This window comes from Triturus cristatus, chromosome 9 (assembly GCF_964204655.1).
Source record: "Triturus cristatus chromosome 9, aTriCri1.1, whole genome shotgun sequence".
Classification (NCBI taxonomy): Eukaryota; Metazoa; Chordata; class Amphibia; order Caudata; family Salamandridae; genus Triturus; species Triturus cristatus.
In genome coordinates this window covers 467,244,375-467,256,682 of record NC_140592.1, presented here as the reverse complement: position 1 = coordinate 467,256,682, position 12,308 = coordinate 467,244,375, and the positions used below count along the sequence as shown (strand labels likewise).

The 12,308-nt window shown below is 48.2% G+C and overlaps 1 protein-coding gene across 5 annotated transcripts in view; it reads right to left on the bottom strand.

Moving 5' to 3' along the window:
- Nucleotides 1-7,785: 7,785 nt before the first annotated feature.
- The window catches only part of LOC146798154 (uncharacterized), a 79,701-nt gene continuing 75,178 nt past the window's right edge, over nt 7,786-12,308 (bottom strand). For 4 of the 5 annotated variants that reach the window (XM_085625407.1, XM_085625410.1, XM_085625409.1 and 1 more), the window contains exon 5: nt 11,532-12,161. In XM_085625407.1, the coding sequence (XP_085481533.1) occupies nt 12,131-12,161 (31 nt within the window). In that variant the 3' untranslated portion in view covers nt 11,532-12,130. Of the gene's footprint in view, nt 8,903-9,422; nt 12,162-12,308 lie in introns of those variants that run through there. The other variant, XR_014968625.1, reaches the window with a different exon arrangement.

Below are 12,308 nucleotides of genomic sequence, written 5' to 3'. Positions count from 1 at the left end.
CCACGGTAGGGGAAGAGAGCATGCCACTATTTGGAGAGGTATCCAGTCCACTGGCGTCCGCCAATTCCTCACACCAGTCTATGTTGGAGTATAGGGGCTGGTATTCTTCAGGGTCCAGCGACCCCTCTCAATCCTTCCAGAGTCATAGCCCATAAGAATAGGGTTCTGGCTTGGAGGGCATTGCACCCCTGCGGCTCAGTGTCAGAGTTGGGATGGGAATGTCAGCGCCGGGAGCATCGGCACTGGGGAAGGTCAAGGTGGTACAACCAGCGCCATTCTAGATCAGTCTGTGGATCCTAGGAGGCCAACACGAGCAGGGACGGACCCATGGTAGAGAACCAGAGGGACGGGTGGTCCAAAGAGGAGGTGCATGGCATCACTGAACTCGCGGAATTGGGTGGGGTGACTCCGACTCCTCAACCGTGAACACTGCATGCCTTTTAGGTCAGGGAGGCATGGAGCCAGTCCAGGTGTAGGCTCAACCGTAGAGCCAGTCCTAAAATGACAATACTCCTCAGTCTTGTCAGGTTACTTTGATGGATGGGGCAAACTCGAAGACCTCTGCGACTTCTTACTCTTTTTGCACTTGTGAGACTTACCTGAAAACTAAAATGGAGTGCGACAAGGATCTTCGGCTTTGTGACCGATCCCGGGACCTTCTTTGGGACTGAGACCGTTGCACATCAGGTGGCAAGGAGCTTAAGGGCTCCCTCTAGGCCATGGGGTGCATAGCAGCCCCACAGGACTTGAGGTCGACCTTTTTAGTTGACATTCTGCCACACCAGGAGAAAAATCTCTTAAGACTGACAAAAAGTTGAAAAAAAGATCAGTCAAAAATTGACTGGGGATAGCTCTCTCCGGATCTGTGCCGACTGGCGCGGAAAGAAAAGAACTGTCATCAGCTCGCTGGGGTGACACCTATATAAGCACTGCACACATCACTTCCGATGCGGACGATGTCATGCATAGCCGGATGACACCACCCACTGGCATGCAGGGGTACTTCTCATGAATAATTTAAGGTTCCAGTCTGACGCCTGGGGATAATTCGAAGGTAAGGAATCTGTGACTAGAAGTCTATTCGACATATTTGATCTTCACATTTGTGCAGACAAACTAGAAAAGAAGTCTGCACGCCGCTTTCAAAATCAACTGAAATGCAAGCTATACCAGAGATCTTTATTTCATAAGGATCTCTGGAATAGCTTGTCTAATTCAATAAATTTCACAATTGATTTTATAGTTTATCATTCAAAACGGTGTCATTTACAGGGGTGCAAATGATGAATTTTGAACACGTTGGTCAAAGAACTTATCTATAAGTAACTTGCACTAAAATGAATATGCTACTTACCAGTATGCATCTGTTCTTGGCATGTAGGGCTGCTGACATTCATATCTGTGCATAGATCGCCGCCTAGTGTTGGGTCCGGATGTTTGCACGTTGTTGTCCTGGAAGAGTCTTCGAAGTATCCTGAGATAGGTGACTCCTCCCCTGGACCACAGTGCGCATAGGCATCCTCTCCATCCTAAGATTGTTTTTCGCCATTGTGGCAGTGATGGAGTAGATACAGAAAGTGATGACCATGCTTACAGTAATTCTGAGAGCTGCAGCTGCTACAGGCGCCGGGGAGGAGGGTGGGCGATATGAATGTCAGCAGCCCTACATGCCAAGAACAGATGCATACTGGTAAGTAGCATATTCAGTTCGAGGCATGTGGGCTGCTGAATTCATATCTGTGCATAGAATATATAGCAGTACCCTCTATTAGCGGCGGCTACCAGTGCCAGCTGCAGCGGTCTGAAAAAGAGTTTTGAGAACAGCCTGTCCTACAGCTGCCTGCTGTTTTGATTGCACATCTACACAATAGTGTTTGGTAAATGTATGTGTAGTGGACCAGGTGGCTGCTCTACATATATCATGCAAAGGAATGTTTCCTAGGAAAGCCATGGAGGCCCCTAACTTACGTGTTGAGTGGGCTCGTGGGGGAATCGTTAATGTGCGTTTAGCCTTTTGATAGCAAATTTGAATACATTTAACGATCCATCTGGCTATACCTGCTTTGGAGATGGCGTTACCTTTGTGGTGTGGGTCAAAGGCAACGAAAAGTTGTTTTGTTTTCCTAAAGACTTTAGTCCTGTCTATATAGTACATGAGGGCTCTCTTTACATCCAGTGTATGGAGTGCTCTTTCTGCGACAGTTTGTGGGTTTTGAAAGAAAACAGGCAGTTCAATAGTTTGATTCATGTGGAACTGCGATATCACCTTGGGCATGAATTTGGGGTTGGTACGTAGCACGACCCTGTTGGCGTGAACCTGTATGAATGGCTCTTGAACGGTTAGTGCCTGGAGTTCACTAACTCTCCTCAAAGAAGTGATTGCTACTAGGAAAGCTACTTTCCAGGTGAGGAATTGAATCTCGCATGAGTGTAGAGGTTCAAAGGGTGGACCCATCAGGCGTGTGAGGACCAAGTTGAGGTTCCACATTGGAGCTGGTGGGTGGCGTGGAGGAATTACTCGTTTGAGTCCTTCCAAGAATGCTTTGATGGCAGGCACTCTGAATAAAGAGAGGTGCTGCCTGTTCTGGAGATAGGCTGATATTGCGGTCAAATGGACACGTATTGAGGTGTATGCCAGATTGCATCGGTATAGGTGTAAGAGGTAACAAATTATGTTTTGGATGGACGCGTCTAGCGGGTTAATGTCATTGTTATTGCAATAAATGACGAACCTTTTCCATTTGGCTGCATAGCAAGCTCTGGTAGTGGGTCTTCTAGCTTCCTTAATAAGGTCCATACAGTCAGGTGGCAGGTTTAGGTAGCCAAACTCTAGGACTTCAGGAGCCAGATTGCCAGGTTCAGCTGTTGCGGATCTGGGTGCTGAATCTCTCCATGGTTCTGCGTCAAATGCGCGGGTTTGATCCGCAGCCTTTGATGCGGCACCACGGAAAGTTCGAGAAAGGTGGTGTACCATGGTTGGCGTGCCCATGTTGGAGCAACCAGGACGAGTGTTAGTGAGTGTTGTCTGAGTTTGCGTGCCACCAGCGGTATTAATGGTGCTGGGGGAAAAGCGTACGCAAATCTGCCGGACCAGTTCATCCATATCGCATTGCCCTGCGACTGCGGATGTGGGAACCTGGCGGCAAAGCTTTGGCATTTTGCGTTTTCGCTTGTGGCGAATAGGTCTATCTCTGGATGACCCCACTGCTGGAAGTACGGTTGGAGTACTGATGGGTGTAACTCCCACTCGTGCATCTGGTGGCTGTGTCTGCTGAGCAGATCCGCCATCTGGTTGTCCTTGCCGGGGAGGTGTTCCGCCATGAGGAACATGTTCCTCTGAATGGCCCACTTCCACATGTTCTGAGCCAGATGAGACAACTGTGGAGAGTGTGTTCCTCCCTGCTTTTGTATGTAGTACATGGCAGTCATGTTGTCCGTCCGGATCAACACGACTTTGTTGCACAAGTGTACTTTGAATGCCTTCATTGCCAGGAAGATTGCCATCAGTTCTAGAAGGTTGATGTGCATCTTTTTTTGTTGTATTGTCCATAGTCCCTGCACTGTGTAATTGAGTACATGAGCTCCCCATCCCTGGAGAGACGCGTCCGCTGTCAGTATTATTTGTGGAACAGGCTCTTGGAACGGTCGGCCCTTGCAAAGGTTTTGTGGATTCCACCAATGCAGAGAGTTGTATGCCCGACCGCTCACCAACACTAGATCTTTTAGTTGCCCGTGAGCCTGATTCCATTGACGTGCTAAGCACTCCTGAAGCAGGCGCATATGTAGTCTCGCGTGTGGGACTATGAAAATGCAGGAGGCCATCATGCCTATCAGCTGCATGAACACTCGCGCGGGAAGGGAGTGTTGGGGTTTGAACTTGGAAATCAGCATTTGCATGCTGTTGATCCTCACTAAATTTGGCTGAGCTGTGGCTGTCAGAGTGTCTATGGTCGCACCTAGGTACTGTTGTACGTGTGCGGGTTGGAGATGTGATTTCGGGTAATTTAGTGAGAACCCCAGACTGTGAAGAAGGTGAATGGTGCGGGACATGTGGCTGGCACATTGCTGGGCTGACTTTGCCTGAACAAGCCAGTCGTCCAGGTAAGGGTAGACGTGAATGTGTTGCCTCCGTAGATGTGCAGCCACAGTAGCTAGGCACTTTGTGAAAACTCTGGGTGCTGTTGTCACGTCAAAGGGAAGAACCTTGAATTGGTAGTGCTGCCCTTGAATAGTGAACCTGAGATATTTTCTGTGTGAGGGGTGAATGGGTATGTGGAAATACGCATCTTTGAGGTCTAGCGTGGCCAGGAAGTCTCCCTGTTTGAGCAGCGGGAGGACTTGTTGTAGGGTGAGCATGTGGAAATGCTCTGAGAGAATGTAGCGGTTGAGGGGTCTCAGGTCTAGTATAGGTCTGAGTGACCCGTCCTTTTTGGTATTAAGAAGTACAGGGAGTACACCCCCGTACCTTGCTCGTGGACGGGTACGGCCTCTATTGCGCCTTTTTTCAGCATACTTAGCACTTCCTGCTGTAATAGCGCTAAGTGCTCTGAGGACATAGGACGGTGTTTTGGCGGTATTGTGGGTGGAGTGGAGGTTAATTCTAGGCAGTAACCATGTTTGATAATATCTTTGACCCACCTGTCCGTGGTGATGGAGTTCCACGTGGACAGGGACTTTTGTAGCCTTCCCCCGACAGGTGTTATGTGGTCGGGAGGAAGGGAGAGGGCGTCACTGTTAGTTCTTGGGGGAGGACCTGGTATTGCCGTATCCGCGTCCTCTGCCCTTTGTGCTGGAGCCACGATATCCACCCCGGGTGTTTTTATCGTAGGTACTTTGTGTGTTGCCCTTGTTGTAGGTTTGCTGTGACCCCTGTCCTCTACCTGCTCCTCTATTTCCGGGGCGACGAAAGGAGCCATTCCGAAAGGTCTGCGTTTGGAGAGCCCCCATGGACTTTGCAGTGTCTGTGTCCTTTTTTATTTTTTCTAGGGTGGTGTCAACCTCTGGTCCGAACAAGTAGTCGGGGTTGACCGGCTGATTGAGGATGTTATTTTGAACCTCAGGTTTGAAGCCGGAGATTCGTAACCAGGCGTGTCGTCGTAACATGACGCTGGTGTTTATTGCTCTGGCAGCTGTATCTGCGGCATCCAGTGCACACTTAATGGATGCGTTCGTGAGGAGTTGTCCCTCCCTGATGAGGATCTCTGCTCCCTCTTTGTATTGGTCAGGGAGATGTTGGAGTAGGGTTTCTAATGTGTCATAGTGTGCGCGATCGTAGCGAGCTAGGAGCGCCTGGGTATTGGCAATACGCCATATGTTAGCTGCCTGGGCTGCAACCCGTTTGCCGGAGGTCTCTAGCACCTTGGACTCCTTGTCCGGGGGAGGAGCGTCCCCAGTTGTCTGCGAGTGCGCCCGTTTGCGAGCATTAGCGACTACGATGGAATCTAGGGGCAACTGGCCTCTAATGTACGTAGGGTCCCCAGGCGCAGACCTATATTTTTTGTCAATCCTGGGGTTTATTACTCTTGCCCTAGTGGGTTCTTTGAAAATGTCCTTTGCTGGTTTGAGGACACCTTTCAACATGAGTAGAGTTTTGATATTCCTTTCTGAGGATGCGAAAGTATCCATTAGAAAATCGTCCTCGATTGTGTCAGAGTGGAGTTGCACACCATGATTGGTCGCAGCACGTTCAATGAGGGCGTTGAATGCGGCAGTGTCCTCTGTGGGAGACGTTTTCGCGCCATATAGCTGCGTGTCCTGTGTATCCATAGGTGCACCCGGGTCCACAGGGTCATCCCAAGCCTGGTCAGGGTCCTGTTGGCCTTCAGGGTCCATCTCTCTGGGGTAGGGGACGTCGTCATCCATGTAGTCCTCCAAAGCGTCGGTTTCGGAGGGTGTCGGAGAGAAGGGTTGTGGATCTAGGTAAGAGGTATGGAGACGTTCGTAAAGAACTGGTTCCGAATCCGCTGGCAGCTTTTTCTTTAGCGGGATCCGGTAGGAGTCCAAAGCCTGCTCGGAAGATATTCTCCGCTTGTGGAGCATAATTCTGCCGGTGTCGGCATCGATGATGTGGGACGGTGACGTCTCCGTAGGAGAGCGTTCGGCAGGTGTGATCCTAGTTTGGGTGACACGTGTCCTGATTTCAAACAGTTTGGGCGCCGTGGATGGCGGCAGTCCAAAAGTGATGTTGGGTGTTGCTGGAGAAGCTTTTTGAGCTTTTTTCGGCTCGGAGCCCGACGTGTCCTGGAGGGCTGCCTTTTCTTTGATGCGTTGCAAGGACGCTGCAACTTGTCGCACCTGTAACGCCGACGGTTCTTTGGCGCCGAGTGGTTCTGTAGAGGCAGGCGTGGACTTCTTTGGGGCCACTGGGTCGTCGAGGAGAGGTAGTGGCTGTCGACGGCGTCTATGATTGGGCCTTCGGTGCTGCTTTCGCAGTGGTGTGCGACTCAGCGGCCATTTTGACCTTTGTGGCCGGAGCCGAGGGCCGAGGCGGTTTGGCGGTACCGATGGCCTTTTTCCGTGTGTCGGCGCCGACGTCGGCTGCTGCGAGTTCGGCACCGAAGTCCCGTTTGGTGCGGTCGGTGCCAACGGGTTTGGCTGGCATCGAAGGTGTAGTGGGCTTCGATCCGATAAGTGTCAGTTTTGGTTTCTGTGGAACCGATACGACTTTTGGTTTCGGTTTCGAGGAAGGGAAACCAGTCGTTTTGGGTACTAATGGCTGTCGCTGAATGTCCGAGGCCGGGCCAGAGGGCGGGGCCGAAGAACTGCGGGATAGGTCTTGGGTAAGGCCCGAAGGCGATCCCTCGACCGGAGCCATAGACTGATGCACTGGGATATCCTCCGTCTGTACGGGTAGGCCTTGCTCGTTACCGGAGCTACTTTCTTCGTCCCCTAAGGCCTCATCGTAGTCTCCTACCTCGGTGTCGGCTTCTTCCCTGTGAAAGAGTTGTTCTTCGATGTCTTCCGATCCGGAATCGTGTTCGGAAGCGGGGCTGGAGGGTAGGTTCTCCGCGCCTTCCACATCTTCTTCCTCGGCGCTGAAGATGTTGGTCGGGGCCGGTGCCGCTTGCTGTGCTTCAAGTCTCGCTGCTCATCGATTCCGGAGAGTCTTTTTGGATCGGAATCGGGCACAGGCCATACATGTGGATTCGTCGTGATCCGGTGAAAGGCATTTGTTGCACACCGGGTGGACGTCGACATGGGGATATTTCGCATTGCAAACAGGACACCGCTTGAATGGTGTCCTCGATTCCATCGTCAAGGTGGGGTCGATGGTCGGATATGATGCGAAAAAGTTGTTTTTGAAGTCAGTAAACTAACAAGTAACTGTCGATACCGATCGGGAACAGTACCGACGCAAACTAATGGCCTTTTGGCCTGAAAAAAGTTTTCCCTAACTTGAGTCAAGATAAGCACATCCGAACCCAATGGCGGAAAAAAACAATCTGAGGATGGAGAGGATGCCCATGCGCACTGTGGTCCAGGGGAGGAGTCACCTATCTCAGGATACTTCGAAGACTCTTCCAGGACAACAACGTGCAAACATCCGGACCCAACACTAGGCGGCGATCTATGCACAGATATGAATTCAGCAGCCCACATGCCTCGAACACAACGCTATACTCAAAGAAAAAAATAAAAGCAGCGAAAATAGGGGTTAATTATTAACTGCCAAACCTCTTTCTGGCTCTACCCTGCCACTAGTTTCTTCACAGCACAATAAAACATGCATTTACCTAGCTATAAACATCTACATTAATCAGTGTTCCACAATAACACGTACTTCACTCTGGATCCAGAACAGTTTATTAACTTACAAAGGAAGGAGTGTAAATAAGACTTCACAGGTATTCGGTCAAGACATCATTTTCCATGTTCTTAGGACTTGCAAGGGAATCTAGGTTTGGGTTCCCAACTATGAATCTGCTGTTGCTGGACGGAAATCCTTATAGCTTCTCCCACCCTACACACTCCCTAAACAAGCATTGGCATAGCCAATAGGTCTTGCCTTTGGGACCTTATAAGTGTTTAGCCATGCAACAGTTGATGTTGTTGCACCAAGGATATTGTGCTGCATGACTAAATACTTATAAGGTCCCAAAAGCGAGACCTATTGGCTATGCCAATGCTTGTTTATATATCGCACCCAACATATAGCATTGCCATTTCTGATTAAAGAAATATCCTGGAAGAGAAGCACCCCTCTGTTGAACCCTTTTTTAATATATATCAGTGCAAACAAGCAATTTTTAGGTGTGCCCTGTGGGCTGTTTTAGCTGTCTCGTCAGCCTTCTGTTTTCAAAAAATTCATAATGAAAACACATACACACAAGGGCTTTGGATAATCTGTCTTCAATCATTGGCCTATTCATCTGTCATTGATGTTTTGCTTCCACACACCAAAGCATGCAACATGGGGCAATGGCTCAGACAACTTACTCCATTGCCTGTCCTGAACCCTGAGTGATAGAATTGTGCCTGATCAGATGTGCACAGCCATCTCAAAGAAGGCCAGGTCTGGTGTGACGGGACTGTTGGGTCACCTCATTGATTTTTATGTGTTAGCCATTTTATGCATACTTCATGTTTGAAGTAAATATATAGCAAATAAATATTGATGCATTGCATGCTCGCCAAGCCAGACCTACGGACTTTGACAGTGTTTGTTTATTCTGCAAACCACTTGTTTCCTCAGTCTGACAGTTATGTACCAATGGCAACATGTTTTAGGAAGACAAGGCACCGGCTACTGAAGTGTATGTGTAAACGTAAGATCCGCGGGTCTACTAAAGCCAAACTGAGAACTAATGACACAAAGCCAGCATATTCAAACAGAGGGAGTCCTTAAGAAAAGGAAAAAGTCCCATCACCCACCGAAGTGGCATGCTTCATCATCTGGGACCTCCTTTTAACCGCACCTAGTGCAGTTAAGGAGCTGCAACTCCTTAGCTATTATAAAAAGGAGGAGGATATTTTTAGATATAAAACGGAGGATTAGATCTCCTAGCAATCAAAAACGCTGCCTACAATGTGGTGAAAATAAAGTGCAGTGTGTGTTTACAAAAAGTTTAAAATTGACTACCTATAGAAAAATATGTTTATTCAGTATCTAAAGGTGTCAAGACATAAAATCAAGAAAGAACGTGTCCACGGAAGTTTGCGGTTAAAAGGAGGTCCCAGATGATGAAGCATGCCACTTCGGTGGGTGATGGGACTTTGTCCTTTTCTTAAGGACTCCCTCTGTTTGAATATGCTGGCTTTGTGTCATTAGTTCTCAGTTTGGCTTTAGTAGACCCGCGGATCTTACGTTGATACATATTTAGTGAATAGGGGATTTGTCCGCGCCGGTCTGTAAACCTCCCTTAGACCCTCTAACCAATTGTTTTTTCAAGTGTATGTATAAACCGCAACTCTTGGAGTATGACTCTTGCAAGAAAACTCATCTGGTTAAAGCACTTGCTGCAGGTATCTGAGTGGAAACTCCGGTAAAATGTTTGAATCGTCTTAAAACTTCTTGGAGGGTAAATGGACTTCTGTAGAACATGTGTAAAACCTGCAGGTGACTGATTCAAACAGTAACAAGATAGGACAGTGTAGCCCTGGATTTTGTGGCAGAGATCCCTGTATAGCCTGCAGGCCACATGTTCACAGCATGGCAAATATTACAGTGGGCTCTAAGCCTTCAGCAAACATTTCCATATTCATCAGGCAGGACATTTTAAAACACTGTGAAGGGACAATGTGCAATGTAGACTATTAGTACACAGGTCCCATCACAAATTGCATCTCCCTTCGCAAACCAGCTAGTACATCAATTTTGCAAATGGGAATAGTACATCAGGCCCTACATTTCTTCTTCTTGCCCTACAATATGACAGAACAATTAAACAATATTGGTTCAAAACCATTACAAATGCTAGTGATACACCCAAAATAGCTACCATTGTGAATTTGTGGGTGTCTTTCTACTGCCAGCTTATGCACCGAGGGACACAATCAAGCTAAACGCCAAGTCTGCAATATTTCAAGACTCAAATGCTTAAACATTTCGCACATGATCTAAAACTAGCAGTTCAGGCTACGTTGATTTCTTGATTAGACTGTAGTTAAGCTCTCCTCAAAGTCCTCCTAGAAAACACACATGCCCCCTCTAAGAGCTGTTCCTCACGCTGCTGTCAGGTTACTAATACAAACAAGCAATGGTAAAGTCAACTGTTCTCCCCATTTCGACCTCTTGGCCTTAACAATGTTGTTTAACGAGGCTGTACAGCATTGGCAATATTGGGAAAAATGACATGCACGCCCCTTGACGCTATGGCTGCTCACGGTAATGAATGGTGTATGCACGCGCACTCAGGTGTCCCCATATTATGCCATCTATTGGGTGCTCTGTGCCCCACTCTGTACTGTGCTGTCTGATGTGCACTGTGCAATATTTACTTTCTAGTGAGAAGTCTGCAAACAAGTAGTACGTACCGTGCTCTCAGAACCCCGAGACCCCCCTCGTTGGACTGGTCCTAGAGAGAATATCCTTCCTCGCTACAGTCACAATATTGCTTGTCCTCAAATTAATAGAGCACAGACTTGGGACACTCTGGGCGACGGGGGTGGGGTTCTGTGGGACACATGCTGCCAGGGGAAAGAGATGGCGCTTGAGCAGCTGGCCATCTCCTGCCGTTCAGGAGGGCGGGGTTGGTTATCAAAAAAAGAAACCGCTTCAGTGGGAAATGCGACATTTGCTCGTTTGAGGCCTGGGGATATCGCCAGCAAAGCCGCGGTCTCGGGGGACTCTTTCAAGAAGCAAAGGAGGACGAGAGGCATGAGAGACCGTAGACAGCTGGGAAGGACAGCTAAGCAACCAAGGTGGATTTCCAGGCACAAATTGTAACATCGTGCGAAAAACGTGCAATTGTTTTTGAAGAAAACAAACCCATTGAAAAAGCTAGAGAATTCCAGCTTATAACTCGGCCGTGAAAGCGAAAGTGATGGCAGAGACGCGCTCTGTGGTGGGGGAGAGGCAGAGCGAGGCGCTTGGGAGAGCAAGGCTTAATGAGCCATTAAAGCCACATGGCGGCTGCGCACGTGCAAGCGCTCGTGAACGCAAGCTTGAGGCCAGGAAAAGATTGTGGTAGCACTTTGAAAAGCCAATAACTAAATGTCTCGCAGAGCTGCGCATGCGCTGGCTCAGCGAGACCTAAAAACTCTCCACTTAACCTTCGGTAGAGCAATTGGTCTCCACACCTCAATCACTCCGTGGAAAACACCTACCTGGCACATCGAATCGGAGGTAGCCTCAGTGAATTTGGCCTCTGGAATTCCCCACCATGGTACACCCCATCTTGACAACGATTGCAAAGGTAAAAAGGTAACTTCTCCCAGACCTGCAGCCCCAGATAAGTCGCTGAGCGCTCTGCCTGCTGAAGTAGTGGACTCAGAGTATGCTTTCCAACCCAACTCTGCACTGTAAGTATTACATATTTTCTATTATATCTTTGTACCTGAAGAAAAGAAAAAAAAGGTGGTACACAGGCTCGTTCGCTCTAACAAATTTACTGGACAACCATTTCCTTATGTATCCCCCTCACCAAAAACATCTTAGTGAGAGAAGCGTACATGACAACTTAATATCATTTTAAGTTACTCATTTTCTAAGGCACCCATCATTATGTTGCGCTCTCACGTAGTTTCAACTCCTTCAGCTTGTACGACAGAAGGTATTATGACCTCTTAGCTCTCCAGCAAAAATACACTTCAGAAACGAGATGATTTTAGCCTGTTGGTAACTGTATGGCAATGATGAGTAAAGTACAGTCTAACCATTCTGACGTTCATATAATTTACAAAAATATCAGTCTCTGTGGATTGCTGCTGTCCCACGTGTGAAATCATTAAGTACAGTTTAATGTGTTTACTATTGTGATGAACAAAGTATGTGGGTTATTAAAGTAAAAGGAATGATAAGAGGTTTCTGCACTCAACACTGCCACATTATTGCACAATTGTACTTTTTACAGTCAGTTTTAAAATCCAAATACTGATTGCACTTAAAAATTAGCAGTTTGCACTGCAGCCAGGCACTCCGGCAAATCCACACATCCTTTCTTGTCAGCTTCAGTCCACACAGCAAGCATCCTCAGGTCTGTGAGTGAGCCAACCCGTCGACCCTACAAAAAAAAAAAAATATGGCGTCAATCCACTCCGATCACAACCTCACCTACCAAACACATTGCCTTGTGTCCCTCCTCCCTTGTTGACCCGGACAACTTCCTCCCAGCAGATTAGGCCTGTGCCATGGTAGCGCCCTGGGTGGG